Source organism: Mytilus edulis, chromosome 12 (assembly GCF_963676685.1).
Source record: "Mytilus edulis chromosome 12, xbMytEdul2.2, whole genome shotgun sequence".
NCBI classification, from domain to species: Eukaryota; Metazoa; Mollusca; class Bivalvia; order Mytilida; family Mytilidae; genus Mytilus; species Mytilus edulis.
The window spans coordinates 70,568-91,516 of record NC_092355.1 but is presented as its reverse complement, the minus strand read 5'-3'; the positions used below and the strand labels follow the sequence as shown (position 1 = coordinate 91,516).

The window sequence follows — 20,949 nt, the reverse complement described above, 5'->3', positions numbered from 1 at the left end:
GTCAATCATTTTGCATAGCTAAGATATGAGGAAAAGTTTAGACATAATACAAACTCTGAGCCCTGTATGACATTCACTCATTCAACAGTTACTGAGCCAGGATTATACTCACTCTGATTCCTGCATGACCTCTCGTACATTTAACTGAGCCAGGATTTTCAGACATCCATCCATTGTTTTCAGTGAAGCATTTTCTAGCAAATTATCTACATCCTTCCGACTCAGATTAGACTGAGCTTTCTCGCTCTTCTTTGACCGTTTTCCTCGTTTATCCTCCATAACAAATGTACTGTTCTCGTGATCCATGACGGTCAGTACAGCTTCTTTAAAAACTGGAGTACTGACATGAGGTTCAGGAGTTGTCTTCTCTTGACTAGAATCGTTACCGTTTTCTATAAGGAAAAAAATACATCAGTCTTAGTGTTTGTTTGAATTGTTTACATTCATCATTTTAAGGCCCTTGAATGCGGGCTTACTATATGCGGTATAGGTTTTGCTCATAATTGAAGGCTGGACAGTGACCTATCTTTGCTAGCTTATATGTCTTTGGGTCTCTGGTGGAGAGTTGTCTTATGGCAATCATACCACTTTTTCTTATTCTTATATTAAGGTTCAAGAGTTATCTTCCCAGAACAAGACTAATAACACGTATCCATAGGGAAATAAAAAAAATGCTTTTTAGTGTGTTTTATTGTTGTAGTATTTATAGGAAAATATAGAAAGCTGCTTGGTTTATAGAAAGCTGCTTGGTGTTTTTTAATTGTGGTTCAGGAGTTGTCTCCCCTTGACTAATCATTATAGAACCAGTGCCTTAAGTGTTTATATTGCTGAAGTACTCTCCTTTGGCTACACTCAATAGCAATACTAGTTTATTATAGGGCAACAAAAACAAAGCAGTCTCAGTGTGACAACCTTTCACATTTCTATATTGACAATAACATTTCTATTTATCTCTCCCTTTATTCATGACTTTAAGTTTAATATTGTATTATTGTATCATGTTTCTATATCCTTGTACTTTTGTGACTTGTAAGTATTACCATTTTTTTTCATAGGCGGATCCAGGGGGCCCCCCCCCCTTTCGTGGGCAAAATTTGGTTGATTAAATAGGGAATCATTGAAACATGACTGGAGCGCCCCCCCCCCCCCCCCCCTAGGAAAAGTTCTGGATCCGCCATTGTTTTTTACCATTTTCATACTTTCCATGAATCACGCCTGAATTATTACTACCTGTACCTGTATTATTAATACAAATATAACATTTTTGTCTCCCTTCATCATTGACCTAAAATTTGGGAATTTAGGTCGCTGCATCTGCATGACCTATTTATTACTTACCTGTATTGTTTAGAACATTTTAGTCTGCCTTCATTATTAACCGTGGTAATTTAGGTTGCTGCATCACATTTCTTTATTACTTACCTGTATTATTAATAACATTTTTGTCTCCCCTCATCATTGACTTAAAGTTTGGTAATTTAGGTCGCTCCATCAAACCTCGCTGTTCCATGACTTGCTGTGTAACATATCTCGTTAGTTCTAACACCATTTCTGACTGTTTCCTGTTAAAACAATAATTAGTAAAAAATTATCATTAGAAAAGTAGTTCACAAAAGATGACTCATAATTGGATATAAAGTTCTTCTGAATAAATTGTAGCCTGAAATTCTCTTATTCATCACAGACAACAGACAAAAAAGGCTAAAGGCCAACACACTAAAAGTAAATAAAACAAGTAAAACTGTGAGCTACTGCTCACTGATGATACCCCGCTGAAATATTTCGGTAAACAGGAAGTTGTAGAGTGATGAATCTGAAAATGCATCACACGGTATAACTGACTTATATAAACCCTGAAACCAAATTTCAGAATTCCTTGTCAAGTAGTTCCTGAGAAAAATGCGAAATTTTCAACTTGGCTTTTATGTGTAAAATGATACAAGTGTTCGGTAAACAGGAAGTTGTCGTGTGATGAATCTGAAAATGCATCACACGGTATAACTGACTTATATAAACCCTGAAACCAAATTTCAGAATTCCTTGTCAAGTAGTTCCTGAGAAAAATGCGAAATTTTCAACTTGGCTATTATGTGTAAAATGATACAAGTGTTTGGTAAACAGGAAGTTGTCGTGTGATGAATCTGAAAATGCATCACACGGTATAACTGACTTATATAAACCCTGAAACCAAATTTCAGAATTCCTTGTCAAGTAGTTCCTGAGAAAAATGCGAAATTTTCAACTTGGCTATTATGTGTAAAATGATACAAGTGTTTGGTAAACAGGAAGTTGTCGTGTGATGAATCTGAAAATGCATCACACGGTATAACTGACTTATATAAACCCTGAAACCAAATTTCAGAATTCCTTGTCAAGTAGTTCCTGAGAAAAATGTGAAATTTTCAACTTGGCTATTATGTGTAAAATGATACAAGTGTTTGGTAAACAGGAAGTTGTCGTGTGATGAATCTGAAAATGCATCACACGGTATAACTGACTTATATAAACCCTGAAACCAAATTTCAGAATTCCTTGTCAAGTAGTTCCTGAGAAAAATGCGAAATTTTCAACTTGGCTATTATGTGTAAAATGATACAAGTGTTTGGTAAACAGGAAGTTGTCATGTGATGAATCTGAAAATGCATTACACTGTATAACTGACTTATATAAACCCTTAAACCAAATTTCAGAATTCCTTGTCATGTAGTTCCTGAGAAAAATGCGAAATTTTCAACTTGACTATTATGTGTAAAATGATACAAGTGTTTGGTAAACAGGAAGTTGTCGTGTGATGAATCTGAAAATGCATTACACTGTATAACTGACTTATATAAACCCTTAAACCAAATTTCAGAATTCCTTGTCATGTAGTTCCTGAGAAAAATGTGAAATTTTCAACTTGACTATTATGTGTAAAATGATACAAGTGTTTGGTAAACAGGAAGTTGTCGTGTGATGAATCTGAAAATGCATTACACTGTATAACTGACTTATATAAACCCTTAAACCAAATTTCAGAATTCCTTGTCATGTAGTTCCTGAGAAAATTGCGACGAAAATTTTCAACTTGGCTATTATGTGTAAAATGATACAAGTGTTTTCGGTAAACAGGAAGTTGTCGAGTGATGAATCTATTAACGCATCACACGGTATAACTGACTTATATAAACCCTGAAACCAAATTTTAGAAATCCTTGTCAAGTAGTTCCTGAGATAAATGCGACGAAAATATCCATGGGATGGACGGACGGACTGACTGATAGACTGACGGATTGACATACTGATGGACTGACAGACTGACGGAAGGACAGACAGAGGTAAAACAGTATACCCCCTTTTTTTCAAAGCGGGGGTATAACAAACTTGAAAAACACTTGGACAAGAAAATGTATGAATATAGGTTCCATACCTGCCAACATTTCAAAATGCCCATGTGTGTTTTATGTGTAAAATGGCTCTCCATTTTAGTCCTACACAACCTTTAAAGGGGCATCAAAATTTATTTAAATGTTGTTTATTTGCTTCTTCATACTTAAAAATGATACACCCATGATAAAATTGATTTTTTGTATCAAAATGTGGACAAAACTGCTTTTTCAAGATGTCCTAATGGGAGCTTCCATGGGGGGGGGGGGGGAAATACCCAGAAAATAGTGTCATTTAGCAGGTATTAGATTCTACCATGGCATTGAGTGTGATATGATATGTCTCCACTTAATTCAATTTTGAATTTCAACTGTCGACAGTGAAAAAATACAGTATGATGGTTGAACCTAGCAGTTTCTCTTAATTAGTTGAAGGCTATTATATACAGACAAACTTTTCCCATATCTGGGAAATAATAAAAGATCTTTATACCTGACTCCATTAAGCATGATCAACATGGCATCGTCATCTTTTTGCATGATATCAGGATGGGAATTTTATAGGATAGCAAGAAAATTTGATGTACATCATAATTCAATTTCAACCAATAAAGAACTGAGATTAGAGTAACCACAAGTTGGTTAAAAAAATTTCAACTGGGCAGGAAAGGATAAACTGGATAAGAATTAGAAGATTTATTGGTCTTATACTAATTACTACTGTTTTATAATTCCAATGTAGAATGTCTTCTTCATAAGTGAGTGAGTGTAGATAATTCTTATGGATTTAATGTAAATACTTGTGGAAGATATCCAGAGTATATCTAACATTTTTATATACTGTACTCCAGTTCCAGGAGGTGTGCCTTGATTGGCAGAAGATATTTACATAGATAGATGACAATCAAAGACAAACAGTAAATACAAGTTTCATTTCAATACAGTTATGATTCATATATAGGCAAATAACACAGTGTGTATCGATTCAAACTTCAAGGTGAAATGTAGAGTGTGTAAAGTAACCAATCACAGCCTTGTTAGTACAAAATAGATTATTTTAGATGGTGCAAGGGATACATGTATAATATACTGATAGGTACACATTAATTCAAACTGATTAAAATACAAATTATGTGTCCAAACTTTGCCTACAATGATCTGACAACACTCCATTCTACTTTTTGTTCTGGTAATTTACATCAGCCAAGGAAATTTCAGCCTTCAAGTATTGGAAAGAGTGTATAATCATTTGAACAAAACCAGAGGATGTAGAAAAGTATTGACAATAAAACGTAAGAATGGGGTGTTGTCAGATCATTGTAAGCCAGACATGGACACAGGAATTTAATCAGATTGATATTAATTTAGAGTACGACTCAAAGAGGTGACTGGATTCAAATCTCCTTACCGCTTTCTCTTACTGTAAAAATAAACTTCCTTATTTCAACACCTTAACTACAGCCACGTGAGTTCAAATTTCTACTTATCATCTTAACACCTCAATTACAGGAGAATAAACTTGTTCAAACTTTTTAATATTTAAATGTATCACCTCAACTACAGAACATTTCAAAGTAGTTAAAAGTTTTAAATAAAAACTACCATTTACACAAAAGCTTGAAGACCCTGTGCTGACTGCTATTGCTTCACTTGATGGTACTATTGTTTAATATGTCATTGGCCTGTTATAACAGTGTTCTTATCTTTTAATGGACTAATGATTCATAAAAAAGTACCAAGTAGCAGTAACTGTCCTCAGAGTCTGATTCACAGTGCATTAGGTTCCAGCATTTTCTAACTATGTTTTTACATTCAAAATACACTTCTATCAATTCTTTGATGTTATAGCACTTTAGAAAACAAATTCAACTAGCTTAAAGGAAGTCAGTTTCATTTTAAATTTATTTATATTGCCTCATTTTGAAAAGGTAGGTCACATTGGTTGAATGATTTAAAACATCAAAATAGTGGACATAGAAAATAATGTGTTATGGTATGCCATAAAACTTGCAACAATCAAAAGTCTATAGAAATTGTTTAACCTTGAAAAGTGCCCAAGGTTATCTCCAGTTTGGGTTTATGTTACTCTTTCTATAGTTTTGGTTTTGTGAACTGTAGCAATTCTTACTATTGTTTATTTTTTTGATTCCTAAAAATTTGGTAAATTATGCTCATCTTCTATTGAAACCAAGTGACCTCTGAACTTACGCATTATTTTCCTGTGTTCTCTGATATTCTAGCACTGTTTGTGATAAGACTTTTCCCATCTCTTGAAAATCATGCACATTAAAATGGCGATATTCATTTCTGAAATTAAATTAAAATTAAAGTTCAATCTCATGATAGTGTCATAGTTGTACCGTACACAGTATCATCATACATTTGTAAGTCAATTCGCCGTTTCAGAATCTAATGCATCCTGGGTAATATTTTCAAAAGTGTACACCGAAACGTCCTGATTGGTTAAAAATGTCATAAACAATGGAAATTTAACCAATGACGTGACGTTATTTTCATTTTGGGGTACGAACAATGAAACTACCCATGATGCTTTAGATTCTGAAACGGCCAATTGATCGAAGATTATTTTAGTAAAGCAATATTTTATTTGCCATTCAAGGATGGTCATAATGAGAATTAATCATATTTTAGATTGTACATAATATACTAGATTTTAGGTTGTCTGAATAAAATATATTGGAAATGGGGAATGTGTCAAAGAGAAAACAACCGACCATAATATATATTAAAGTTATTTATTGTTTGAATAACATTTAATTCTAATTTAATGAAATAAAAAGAATATGTATAAGCTCATCGTTCATTAATTATACATAGCTTCCTGAATATGACCTACAGAATTAGACTTATTACTAGGTTTGCACTAACATTATTAACACAACGGGTGCCACATGTGTGGAAGGATCAGCTAACCACTTCAGAACACCTGACATCACCCCCAGGTTTTGGTGGGGTTTGTGCTGCTCAGTCTTTAGTTTTCTATGTTGTGTCTTGTGTACTATAGTTTGCTTGATTGTCTGTTGGTCTTTTTCTTTTTAAGACATGTTGTTGTCAGTTTATGTTCTACTTGTGAGTTTAAGGAGGTAGGTTAAGGGAAATAACTCTTAAAATCATCAGTACGTTTGTGTCAACCATTTTCAAAAATATATTTTAAGCTTCTAGGTTACATAGATTATTTTCAATCTGTTTCATGTAAATGCTTAAAATACATTGATGAACTTGACTTTTACAAACGCTTAACTGATTAAAGAGTTATCTCCCTGAACCAAGGTCTACCCCCTTGAATGTCGCTCTGGTATATTTTGCCTCTCTTTTCCAACATATTAAACTATTGGAAATTTCTTTGTCAAACCTACATTTTAATTATAACTCAGAATATTAAATTTGAACATAAAAACAGACTTACTTATTCATAATTGTTCCACTAAATGTAGCTTCTAATGTGAAACTATTGAGTATTTTAAATTGCCTCCACATTACAACTCGACCAGTCGATTCTTTGCACCGTTTTATATTAAATTTACAGGATTTGAAGGCAAACTTGTCAGGAGCCTGAAATAAAGATTAAATTTACACGATTTGAAGGCAAACTTGTCAGGAGCCTGAAATAAAGATTAAATTTACAGGATTTGAAGGCAAACTTGTCAGGAGCCTGAAATAAAGATTAAATTTACACGATTTGAAGGCAAACTTGTCAGGAGCCTGAAATAAAGATTAAATTTACAGGATTTGAAGGCAAACTTGTCAGGAGCCTGAAATAAAGATTAAATTTACAGGATTTGAAGGCAAACTCGTCAGAAGCCTGAAATAAAGATTAAATTTAAAGGATTTGAAGGCAAACTTGTCAGGAGCCTGAAATAAAAATTAAATTTACAGGATTTGAAGGCAAACTTGTCAGAAGCCTGAAATAAAGATTAAATTTACAGGATTTGAAGACAAACTTGTCAGGAGCCTGAAATAAAGATTAAATTTACAGGATTTGAAGACAAACTTGTCAGGAGCCTGAAATATAGATTAAATTTACAGGATTTGAAGGCAAACTTGTCAGGAGCCTGAAATAAAGATTAAATTTACAGGATTTGAAGGCAAACTTGACAGGAGCCTGCAATAAAGATTAAATTTACAGGATTTGAAGACAAACTTGTCAGGAGCCTGAAATAAAGATTAAATTTACAGGATTTGAAGGCAAACTTGTCAGGAGCCTGAAATAAAGATTAAATTTACAGGATTTGAAGGCAAACTTGACAGGAGCCTGCAATAAAGACTAAATTGATTCTTAGAACAACAATAACATTGTAACTTTTATCTATATTTATTCTAAATAATCTGAGTTATCTCCCCTTCATTTATGTTATGACAATATTTTTTTGTATTCTTTTGTATCATTTTTCTCATGTGCTTTAATTTGTCTATATGTCTTTTTGTTTTTCTTCATTGACATATTTGTTTGTTTTTATAGAGATTAAGATTTTATCATCTCTTAAATTTTTGACATTATCACTATTTTGAATTTATAAAACAGCTTCAATCCATCATTTCACTATGTACCCACCTTCTGGGACATTAACCAAGCGAATAATCTCTCGTTAAGGAATGATTTAGCAGCACCAAGTCCATTGACGTCTTCCTCTGAGGTATTATTGCCGTACATGAACACATTATGTTTCCGACTGTGTCCATGTAAATCACAATATAATAAAATCTGAAAGTAGAGAAACGTCATGGTAATGATTGCAATAAAATAAAACAAATAACAAAGAATGACTTATTTCTTACATTGTCTATATGAAATATTTGTCACTGAACATTAATGTCTTAAGCGATGCAATACAATTGGCATATATAATATCTTGTTTTCAAAGCTTATATATGTAGGTTTTTCTCCAATTCAATCATGCTTGTTAAGTTTCAGTTTAAAAGTTTTTGTTTTAAGATTTTTAGAATAAAAAAAACATTTACATGACACACTACACTCAGTGTTCCCTGCTGAAACATGCCCACTACACATCAAATTTAAATTAACTTAAAAGACATGTGCTCTACACTAAATTAAATATTTACATTCACATCAAATTCAATATTAGCATTAAAATACATGTACAACACTATATCAAATATTTACATTTGAGAACGTGCCCTACACATCAAATTAAATATTGGCTTTAAAAAAGCAAGTGCTATACACTAATTAAATATTAACAGTAAAGAAAATGCGTCTTACATTTTTATTGGAAATCACATGTAAAAATGTAAAGCCCCTTAACTTACTTCGTGTCTTTCCAGTATTTTCTCTATAAGTGTTTTTGTATGCCATACTGTAGGGAAACTTTCTTTCCGTGGATGTCTGTAATTTCTATTTAAATCTCTAGCAGCCAAAGAACATCTATAATTCCCCACTATCACACCATCAGGATTTAACATTGGTACAATTTTAAATATAAACCTATTGCGAAGTTCCTGTGGAGAAAATAAAGATAAATTTATATACTATATGAATATATTATCCTGTAAAATCAGAAATATGTGCATAATATTTATTATTGTAATTGTTTAATAACAGACACAACTAGAGGCTCTAAAGAGCCTGTGTCGCTCACCTTGGTCTATGTGCATATTAAACAAAGGACACAAATGGATTCATGACAAAATTGTATTTTGGTGATGGTGATGTGTTTGAAGTTCTTACTTTACTGAACATTCTTGCTTCTTACAATTATATCTATAATGAACTTTGCCCATTAGTAACAGAGAAAAATATTTGGTAAAAATTTACATAAATTTACCAAATTAATGAAAATTGTTAAAAATTGACTATAAAGGGCAATAACTCCATAAGGGGTCAATTGACCATTTAGGTCATTTTGACTTATTTGTAGATCTTACTTTGATGAACATTATCGCTGTTTACAGTTTATCGCTATCTATAATAGTATTCAAGATAATAACCAAAAACAGCAAAATTTCTTTAAAATTACCAATTGGAGGGCAGAAACCCAACAACCGGTTGTCCAATTCATTTGAATATTTCAGGGCAGATATATATTGACTTGATTAACAATTTAACTCCTTGTCAGATTTCCTCTAAATGATTTGGTTTTAGAGTTATAAGCAAAAAACTACATTTTACCCCTGTTCTATTTTTAGCCGTGGTGGCCATCTTGGTTGGATGGCCAGGTCATCGGACACATTTTTAAACAAGGTACCTCAAAGATGATTGTGGCCAAGTTTGAATTAATTTGGCCCAGTAGTTTCAGAGGAGAAGATTTTTGTAAAAGATAACTAAGATTTACGAAAAATGGTAAAAAATTGACTATAAAGTAAAATAACTCCTAAAGGGGTCAACTGACCATTTCGGTCATGTTGACTTATTTGTAAATCTTACTTTGATGAACATTATTGCTGTTTACAGTTTATCTCTATCTATAATAATATTCAAGATAATAACCAAAAACAGCAAAATTTCCTCAAAATTACCAATTCAGGGGCAGCAACCCAACAACGGGTTGACCGATTCATCTGAAAATTTCAGGGCAGATAGATCTTGACCTGATAAACATTTTTACCCTGTCAGATTTCCTCTAAATGTTTTGGTTTTTGAGTTATAAGCCAAAAACTGCATTTTACCCCCATGTTCTATTTTTAGCCGTGGCGGCCATCTTGGTTGGTTGACCAGATCACGCCACACATTTTTTAAACTAGATACCCCAAAGATGATTGTGGCCAAGTTTGGATTAATTTGGCCAAGTAGTTTCAGAGGAGAAGATTTTTGTAAAAGATTACTTAGATTTATGAAAAATGGTTAAAAATTGACTATAAAGGGCAATAACTCCTTAAGGGGTCAACTGACCATTTCGGTCATGTTGACTTATTTGTAAATCTAACTTTGCTGAACATTATTGCTGTTTAAAGTTTATCTCTATCTATAATAATATTCAAGATAACCAAAAACGGCAAAATTTCCTCAAAATTACCAATTCAGGGGCAGCAACCCAACAACGGGTTGACCAATTCATCTGAAAATTTCAGGGCAGATAGATGTTGACCTGATAAACATTTTTACTCCACGTCAGATTTCCTCTAAATGCTTTGGTTTTTGAGTTATAAGCCAAAAACTGCATTTTACCCTATGTTCTATTTTTAGCCGTGGCAGCCATCTTGGTTGGTTGACCAGGTCACGCCACACATTTTTTAAACTAGATACCCCAATGATGATTGTGGCCAAGTTTGGTTCAATTTGGCCCAGTAGTTTCAGAGGAGAAGATTTTTGTAAAAGTTAACGACGATGACGATGACGAACGCCGACGGACGCCAAGTGATGTGAAAAGCTCACTTGGCCCTTTGGGTGAGCTAATAATAATTGTTGCAAATTACAGAGAGGCTGTACAAATATGTTTAAAATCTAAAGCATAAGTATTTCTGTGCAACCTATCTCACACTTTTTGCAATGATAAAAACATCCCCAAATCAATATCTGAATTTTAAGTTACTGAATCTATACAAAATCATATTTACTGGTAGATTAATCTGTAAATAGATTTTTGTCACCTGCATACAGAGCCTAGAGATATTTATAAACTGTCAAGAAAAAAAGTTGCTTGCTTCAAAATAGTGAGTTACCATACATGGAGAGAGCTTTTATAGAATGTGCCTGTTGCTCAATCCTTTTTATATCTTTATGAATAAAATATGTTTAAAATCAAATCTTGCATCAAAATAATGTAGTTGACAACTGACCTTAGCGACCGGGTCACTAGAGGTTATGTACTCTAAGAGTCCTTTCATCATCCAGCTCGCCTGTGTTTCCCCGGGATGAACTCTGGCAGTGATGACAACAAACTTCTTCTTGTGTTGTTCCTCCTTAGATGCACCTAGATATAGAAACAGTAAATATAGGTCACAGCAACCCAAATGTAATTATAAATTATTCAATCATGATTAATTACCTTTAAATCTATTACGAAATCAACAATTATTAAAGGAATGACTGTAATATTTTTCCTGTCTGAAAAATATGTGGTGCTAACTGAATTATCCACTTAGAGGTTCATTCAAAGTATGCACCACATTAAAAAATGTTCCTGACAGTCACATGTCAAAATTATGTCTATGAGCTGATAGACAACACACTGTGATCCAGATGACTTGTTCCCAAAATATCTTGAATTAAACTTGTTTGACATTTTTTTCTTCTTGAAACTATGGCAATAAAAACATCTACTTCCAGCCAAATTAGCACATAAATTGTACATACCAAAATTAGAAACTGTTACAAGAAAACAACTATTTCCAGCTCGTGTTTCACACAAGACTTCTCTCTTCATACATTCCTTTCTGTCTGGAGCGTTGATTAGGGAGTCTAAATCCTCCTTTAAATCTGTAAATGTGTAGGGATAACAATGGGCCAGATAACAAGCATCTTCTTCATGTGGGAAATCCTGAAAAATATACAATTTAAATAGAAAATAGGCTAATTAGCAAGCATCATCTTCATGTGGAAAACCCTTAAAATATATAGTAATTATCAACTTATCAGTAGTAATTAACAATTGTTCATGTCTGTTATGTGTGTTTCCTCATTTATATTTTACATTTGTCATGTTGGGTTATTTAAAGCCAACTATAATTATGGGTTATTCTCATTGTGAAGGCTGATGTGTTTATAAAAAAAAATATAACAATTAGGAAACATCATCCTCATCATCTTTGCTAGCCAAGGATGAACACGTCTCATCTTCACTCTTGGCAGATTAAGATATAATTTGTTTATACAGCTTTGTGCAATCATCAATAGATAGAAGTCACGCCCGCTCTGACGACATCGTTCTTGACCAATAGCAGCACTTCTGTAGTACATGTGTTAGTAGTGTGGTCAAATGTTTTGTGCTATAATCTACTGGTAACAATTGTTTATTGTAATTTATTGCTGATTTGACTTACCATTTGCCATTCCAACATGTAGTATGCTATTCCTCGTGTCAGTAAGGGGCAGTGTAAATGCATGACATTACGAGAATAACTGAAAGAAAAGTTAAAATGACTATGATTTATTCCCATTGCAAATCAAAAGACTTTTCTTTATTATCAGAGTTTACAACCTTTATGTTCACCTTCATATATTTGTCTTGTGGAGGGTCGTCTATAGTCAATATTGTCAAAAATCAAATCGTTGCTCATTAGGAGTCATATTCGACAACTTCTAATTTTTTTTTATATAGAACCAATATTATTTTCCTAGAACTAACATTATATGTTCCTAACAATCTGACTTAAGCAAAACACTCAACATTGAAATATGCTGATAAATTCAAAGTCACTGAACATGATGCCCTTATATAACTTTTTGATTTAACTCTACATAGAGCTGAAAGATGGGAGGTAGAATTGACACATTGACATGCACTATTTCTTTGCCCCTGCACTACTTTCAGGAGTTAGTTTACCAAAAACAAAATTTGTTTCCTCCACTGAAGAATTTGTAAAATTGGAATTAAAAGCTTAAACAATATAAACCAACAAGTCCAATAAGAGGAAATAACTAATGTCCAATAAGAGGAAATAACTTAATGTCCAATAAGGGGAGATAACTTATGTTCAATAAGGGGAGATAACTTATGTTCAATAAGGGGAGATAACTTATGTTCAATAAGGGGAGATAACTTATGTTCAAGAAGGGGAGATAACTAATGTCCAAGAAGGGGAGATAACTTATGTCCAAGAAGGGGAGATAACTTATGTCCAATAAGGGGAGATAACTTATGTCCAATAAGGGGAGATAACTTATGTTCAATAAGGGGAGATAACTTATGTTCAATAAGGGGAGATAACTACCTTATATGATGACCTGCTCTCATCCATCCTCGACCAAGTAACTTGGCTTCTTTCTCTGAGTATTGCAATGGACGCATGCCTGAAATAAATATCAACAAAATAGACTAAATGTTTAACTGTTAGTTATTGAGGGTATCAACAGCTAAGTAGCCGAGAGCCACTGGCCTTTGTTAGTAAGTTTTCTTTAAATTTTGATAATATGTTCTGGTGTAAAGTGTGACATCCCATTTTTGATGAAAATTGCATCTTTTCCAGATATGTCACAGTGAGACATTGTGAAAAAAATATATTTCAAATTAGCAACATGATTACCTCCCCTGTAATTGTATCTTCTATGCCTTTAAGATTAATATTGCAGTCAAACACACATGTCAATTTAGTTTTTTTAATTATCAGAACATTTTTTGTTGCACAAGTTCAATGCCTATCAAAAATTCATAACTGGAAGACAGCACAAATTGTATAAATGAAGATGGACATGATTACATGTGACCTTTAACAAAGTGCAACAATAAATTACAAAGAATGGTTCATAACTTTAGTTAAGTAGAAAACAAGTGCAGTTAAACTAGTGGTAACACTAAACTGTTTCTAATTTGAGAATTTTTTTACAAAATTAGAACGGATAAAATCTAGAGAGCTATAAATCAGATTGTCTTTAAAACAAAATATTTATTATTATCGTGTTACCAGGAGTAAATGAAGCGAGCCTAATGACGATACTGACACTTATTAAGTTCGTTAAATATTTATACAAAACTTAATACGTAGATTTGAAAGTCCATATCAAATATCTTTTTGTATAAATATTTACTTTGTTAATGGATTAAATCAATTAATGTCATGCGTTTCCTTTGATCATGCTGATATTTATCCCTTAAGAATATTTGTACATACATTGTTTGTATAAACAGTGTTTTAATGTTTACTCGGTTAGACATTGGTCAGTTCCATTGAAATTGTTCTTTATATTATAGATTTGAACTCAATATAAAATAAAATGTTTGTTATAGCTGAAGAAATTGTGACCATAAACAAGGTATTGTCATAGCTGAAGAAATTGTGAGATGTCAACTAATTCTACTGAGAATAGCCTTCATTTATATGACTACCGTATGCATGAGCAAGTCAAGATAACAATTGTATGGTCATGATTAAAGATTTTTGATGGTCTATTTTAAAATAATCTAAAAAATCTTAGAGCTTGATATATGCTACCATCGGCGCTACCATCATCTCTTTATATGCATTTTACTTTTTTTTAATGTTAGGAATTAAACACATCCAAAAATCCATTATACTAGATCCCCACAGAATAATATAACTTAGTTAAGTCCAGATCGTTTCAGCGTTTTAATAAAGATTTTTTGTGGAAAGAACGACTGAAATGGACCTTATAACACCATATTAACAGGAAATATAGTTTAGTGACAGTCAGACAGAATTCTTGTTTTAGTACTATGGTTTAGACAGCTAGTTACATTTATATCTGTCATTGACCCTAAAATGTAAATAAACCTACCATAATTATATAAACTATCTCTTTTGAGGAGATTGACTATTCTAAACTTGTACACCACACCGGGTACTGTGTTTGATACTCTGAAGTAATACCATTGTGTGTGTCTGTTAGTGTATAGGTCAGTTTTCAGCACCAATTCATATTCAAACTGTCCTCTGTAATATAACAGAAAATAAATATGAGTAAAACAAATAAATATGTGTTTGGTTTATAACATGTGTCAAATAAATTGATAAAAACTGTCTAGTTCATAACATGTGTAACAAAATATTACTATGTGTTTGGTTCATAACATTATGTAACAAAATATTACTATGTGTTTAGTTTATAACATTTGTAACAAAATATTAACTATGTGATTGGTTTATAACATTGTAGCAAAATAGAAATGTGTTTGGTATATAACATTATAATAACAGTGTAACAAAATATATATAACATTATAATAACAATGTAACAAAATATATATAACTATATGTGTTTGGTTTATTACACTGTAACAAAATGATGAGTATATTGTCACCATGGCAAAACAAATAATTACAGATATTTTTTTTAATATAAAGTTATCATGTTTAAATATCAAATTTAAAGGGGCATATAGTTTAGACCCACAGTGAACTGAAATGCTTTTTTTTAATCTTATATTATCTAATTTAACTAAACATATAGTTTCTCCCCATACCGAAATGAAATATTTGTTTTAATCTAAAGTTATAATTTTTAATATCAAATTTAAATGAGCATGTACAACAAATGTCTTCTATAGAAATAAAAGGTTTTCAACTTCAACTTTTCTTTAAAAATGATCCAATTTGTAATAGCTCTCAGGTGGATGTTTAAATTACTTTCTATTTTCAGGATCAAATTACAAATTTGAATGAAAGACAGGAAAAATTAATATAAGAAATATTTAAATATTTTGCATTAGACTGTAAAAAACACATTAAAATATAATTCAGGTCAATTTTTAACTTGTTCACCGATTTTAGCATGCACTTTATCATATTTAATGCTGTACAATTACAGAGTAATTATTCAAATGACTTTAAACTAGTTTTTGGTTAAAATAATAGAAAGCAAGGGAAAGAAATAAATATAGTGATTCATACATTGGCTTGACAGTGTCTTGCTTACAGGGGCCTTGATGGCCGAGTGGTCTATGTAGTTACTACTGTAATCCTAAGCCAGTCAACACTGAGGTTGTGAGTTCGAACCCTGCTCTCGACTCCAATCTTAATTAACTAGGATTGTCAGTTTTCCTATCGAAGATTGGTAGTTTTCTCCGGGCACTCCACTTCCTCCACCAATAAAAACTAGCTGCCATGAATTAGCCAAAATGTTGTATTTATTTTGTTAAAACCCACATGTAGTACAAAATGTATAGGCACTTGAAAATGGATGTCTCACTTAATGTTCGCTACAGACTATTCCAAAATAACAAGCTTTTAAAAAGTTATTTAAAAGTAACAAAAAAAGCAACAACAAAAAAATTGGTCAGTGTTCTCTTTTTCGAGATATAAGCCATTGAAAATTTGGCCGGAAATAATTCTCTCTAGACTTTTCATATATTTAACATTGACACCTTTTTTCTTTCAAAAATAATTGAAAAAATAACAAGGATTTTATAAGATTTTCAAAGAAGATATTTTAAACTATGTTTAATCAAATAATGGACAAAAAAAGTAGGGGTTAATGGGCAATTTTTTTAAATGGCACTACATAGATAAAACAAGAGGATTCCAAATATCTGACAAATATTCAAAAACATGAGGATCGAACTACCTCAACTCCAAAATATATAAATAACAGACATCCTGGAAATTAGTTATTGTTTGTAACAATAAGATCATGGTCTACTTGTTGAAATTAAAAGAGGGAATCATATATTAAAAAGAAAAGTTTAACCCTATCACATGTTCTTGTCCGTCATGTGACATAAAGTTCATATGCCAGAATTATTTCTCTCCATACAAAAGATAATCGTTAAATTTCTTCTATAACAGATTTCAGTCATTATTAAATATAAATGATGGCATCTTTATAATATCTTACTAATTTCATTAATAATTTAACAATTCAAATTTTACACTATATAACAATGGGTTTTCTTCCCATGTGAAATTTTAACAATTACAAACCAACAAAGGAAAGATAAATTTAATATATTTCAACAGCACTTACATTAATTGATGTTTTATACAATTTCATTCTATGTATAGTTTGTTTAATTTGATTTTCAAAGTTATAATACATCATTTTACTATTGTTCTGTTATTATCTATTTAAATTTCAACTTTAATTTTGTGATATTAAAAAGAAAGTTTGGCAACTTAAGTATCTATGAGAATTTTACCCCCCCCCCCCCCCCCCCCTAATGATTCACTCAACAGATAAATGACTTTCATTATTTATTGTATAATATCCTTTTATCACAATAAAGAGCGCTGGAGTTCTTTCAAATACAATTTCATAATTAAATTAAATTTTAAAGTTTTTGATCAATTAGTACAGTAACTGTATATCTAGCCATACTAAATGCCAATTTACTGCTGACTGTTAATCTTTAGTCTTTCAGGTCAAAATAAGGTCAAATTGAAAAACCACCAGAGTCACAGTAGAGAGAAACCTCCTAAATTATTGGACTTTAAATAGAATAGAAGACAATTGCATCTCTAACCAGTAAAAAATACTTTTCTTTTGATACAAATTATTTCCATGATATTTTTCATTGGATGTATTTTTCTAAGATGGGAGTCAAAAAAGACGTCATTAACACTGATGACCTTTGTTAACTGATGTAACCTATTCATAAGCTATATGTGTCAGAATGACATGAAGGGCCAAACTCGCAAATAAAAATTGAAGCCATTATAAGGAGAAGATAATGTCATCATAGAAGACTAAAATACTCAAAATCAGCTCAACTTTGTGGAGGGCAAAAAAATAAGTTGAGATTTGTATATCTTCAAAGATATATATAAACTTCCACTCTCCAATGGCCTGTCGTAGGCTACCACTCTCAAATCGAGATTCAAAGATATATATAAACTTACACTCTCCTGGCCTGCCGTAGGTTACCACTCTCAAATCTAGATTCAAAGACAAGGTTCGGACAACATCCTTCAGGGACTGGTTGTGGCTGTCTGTCCCGACTACTTCTCTCCGAGTCGTACACAATCAACACCCCTCGCCATTTAGACGTAAAATGTGTAACTTGGTTGTCAAATGTTTTCGGATACTGAAGATCTGAAAAAAATAATGTTATATTAAAATCTAAAATAAGTGTGGACACAGGACAATGTTTTGCAGACATAATTAGATGATGAGGAATGAAAGTGTCAATTTACTCATTTATAAGTAAAATAAAAGTATGTACTATCTATTGTGAATAAAAAAAATTAAAGGATTATATCTGAAATGTAAAGTGTTTTACAGTTGATAATTGCACATTCTTAAGGTTTTGTGGTTGAAGTTTGTTTTGATATGATGCATAAATTGTTTCTCTTATTATCAGAAAGAGATATTATGTATCATCTTTATATCAGAAGATATCTTAAGTCAGATTTTATTTAGGGACCAGCTGAGGACTACACCTAGATGCAAGATTTTATAGCTACATTGAAGACCCATTGGTGGCCTTAAAATCTGCTGCTGTCTGCTATTTGGTCAGTTGTTGCCTCTTTGACATATTCGCCATTTCCATTCTCAATTTTATGTCTCAATATTAACATATATGACATGCTGATATAATATATATGATGATCCTTATAAGTTAATGTCATTTTTTTTTTTGTAAAACGCCCATAATCTTTCGTTTCAGTAATCCATTGTCGATTTTATAAAACTTCTCATATGATTATCATAGTGAAATGAAGTGTGATTAATGTAAACAGAAATTCCATGAGATATAAATGTAGCAGAAAGTTATTGATTAAGCCATGTGAAATATTTCTTACATCTAAATTAAGTATCAATAATGATAAAGCCACAAGATATTTATAAATTTTGGATCTATTCAGGGTAGAAAAGATTTTATATTAAATCTGTTGGATATAGACTTTCGAAATATTACTTTATATAAATGAAGGAAAAAATCAAATTAAATTTATCCATTTATAAAACCTTTATTAATTTATAAAGGTAAATAATCTATATATATCTTTGATAAGATAAGTTGTTCACCTTTAATATAAGTCAACTTTCATATCAGTTTAGTATGTGCCATTCTATATCTTATATTTATATCAAACACAAAACTATTATACTGGCTTGAGAGTGTTTTAAGGATGTACTTAGGTGAGGTTAGGTGAAAATAATAAATTAAGAAGTTAAAATTGATACTATAAGCTGGTAGAGCATCATTTAAGGATAAAAATAAGCTAAAAATATTGAGAGGTGACGGACCTCCTTTTCGAGATATTTGAGATTTAAAATATGGTGGGAAAAGGCTAACTCAGACTTTTACCTAATATTTGCATTGTTATTATTAGGTCACAAAACAAAAGAAAGAAAATTAAGAATCTACTAAAATTTTTGTAAACGACTTTTCATGAGCTGTTAAGTCTTATATGAAAAAATTTGTAAGGGTTCCATGGAACCCGGGTGTCTCGCCTACTTTTGCTGTAAATCGCAGGCTCAACAAAAGTGAGGAAAAAAATCAATAAAAATATTCCTCTTGATACTATCTTTTGATTGTAAGAAGCTTCTGTCCAAGTTTGGTAAAAATCCAGGATAGTTTTTGAATCTAATAAATGTTTTAACAAGAGTGCACACGCTGAAATGTCTCGCCTTCTATACTAATCATTGATATTATGTTGATAGTCCTAAGTATAAAGCTTAGTTTTATTACAACTGTCTCATAAACTTAACATTAACCAAGATAATTACTAAACAAAGACCAATGAACCTTGAAAATGAGGTCAAGGTCAGATGAACCATGCCAGGCAGACATGTACAGCTAACAATGCTTCTGTACAAAATATATAGTTGACCCATTACTTATAGTTTAAGAAAAATAGACCAAAACACAAAAACTTAACACTGTGCAATGAACCGTGAAAATGAGGTCACCGTCAAATAAAACCTGTGCGACTGACATAAAGATCATAAAATGTTTCCATACACCAAATATAGTTGACCTATGGCATACAGTATTAGATAAAAAGCCAAAACTCAAAAACTTAACTTTGACCACTGAACCATGAAAATGAGGTCAAGGTCACATGACATCTGCCCGCTAGACATGTACACCTTACAATCATTCCATACAACAAATATAGTAGACCTATTGCATATAGTATGAGAAAAACAGACCAAAACACAAAAATTTAACTATAACCACTGAACCATGAAAATGAGGTCAAGGTCAGATGACACCTGCCAGTTGGACATGTACACCTTACAGTCCTTCCATACACTGAATATACTAGCCCTATTGCTTATAGTATCTGAGATATAGACTTGACCACCAAAACTTAACCTTGATCACTGATCCATGAAATGAGGTCGAGGTCAAGTGAAAACTGTCTGACAGACATGAGGACCTTGCAAGGTACGCACATATGAAATATAGTTATCCTATTACTTATAATAAGAGAGAATTCAACATTACAAAAAATCTGAACTTTTTTTTTCAAGTGGTCACTGAACCATGAAAATGAGGTCAAGGACATTGGACATGTGACTGATGGAAACTTCGTAACATGAAGCATCTATATACAAAGTATGAAGCATCCAGGTCTTCCACCTTCTGAAATATAAAGCTTTTAAGAAGTGAGCTAACACCGCCGCCGCCGCCGGATCACTATCCCTATGTCGAGCTTTCTGCAACAAAAGTTGCAGGCTCGACAAAAACTTTAACTGCAGACTGTATGTAATGTTAACTGGAAGAAAATCTAAGTCCATTTATAAGTAAAATACGGAAAAAATGGATTTATTTTTTTTTAAATTTACTTCTGGATACTATCTTATGATCATAAACAAGCTTCTGTCCAAGTTTGGTACAAACCAAGGACAGTTTAAGAAAGTTATTAAGATTTTGAAAACATTAACCACAGAGTGAATGTAATGTTTCCCCGCAGAAAAACTAAGTCCATTTAAAATTAAAATACGGAAAAAATGAATTTATTTTTTTACAAAATTTACTTCTGGATGCTATCTTATGATCGTAAACAAACTTCTGTCTAAGTTTGGTACAAACCCAGGATAGTT

General features: G+C 32.0%; 1 protein-coding gene across 13 annotated transcripts in view; it reads right to left on the bottom strand.

Annotated features, from left to right (window-relative positions):
• The window catches only part of LOC139499351 (cytosolic carboxypeptidase 2-like), a 123,735-nt gene that overhangs the window by 32,900 nt on the left and 69,886 nt on the right, over window positions 1-20,949 (bottom strand). For all 13 annotated transcript variants that reach the window (XM_071288025.1, XM_071288027.1, XM_071288022.1 and 10 more), the window contains 12 exons: window positions 17,793-17,985; window positions 14,737-14,891; window positions 13,215-13,293; window positions 12,324-12,402; window positions 11,638-11,821; window positions 11,121-11,254; window positions 8,655-8,843; window positions 7,939-8,088; window positions 6,793-6,938; window positions 5,574-5,672; window positions 1,423-1,562; window positions 113-392 (listed from right to left, as the gene is read on the bottom strand). In XM_071288025.1, coding sequence (XP_071144126.1) covers window positions 113-392; window positions 1,423-1,562; window positions 5,574-5,672; window positions 6,793-6,938; window positions 7,939-8,088; window positions 8,655-8,843; window positions 11,121-11,254; window positions 11,638-11,821; window positions 12,324-12,402; window positions 13,215-13,293; window positions 14,737-14,891; window positions 17,793-17,985 — 1,828 coding nt within the window. The remainder of the gene's footprint in view (window positions 1-112; window positions 393-1,422; window positions 1,563-5,573; window positions 5,673-6,792; window positions 6,939-7,938; window positions 8,089-8,654; window positions 8,844-11,120; window positions 11,255-11,637; window positions 11,822-12,323; window positions 12,403-13,214; window positions 13,294-14,736; window positions 14,892-17,792; window positions 17,986-20,949) is intronic.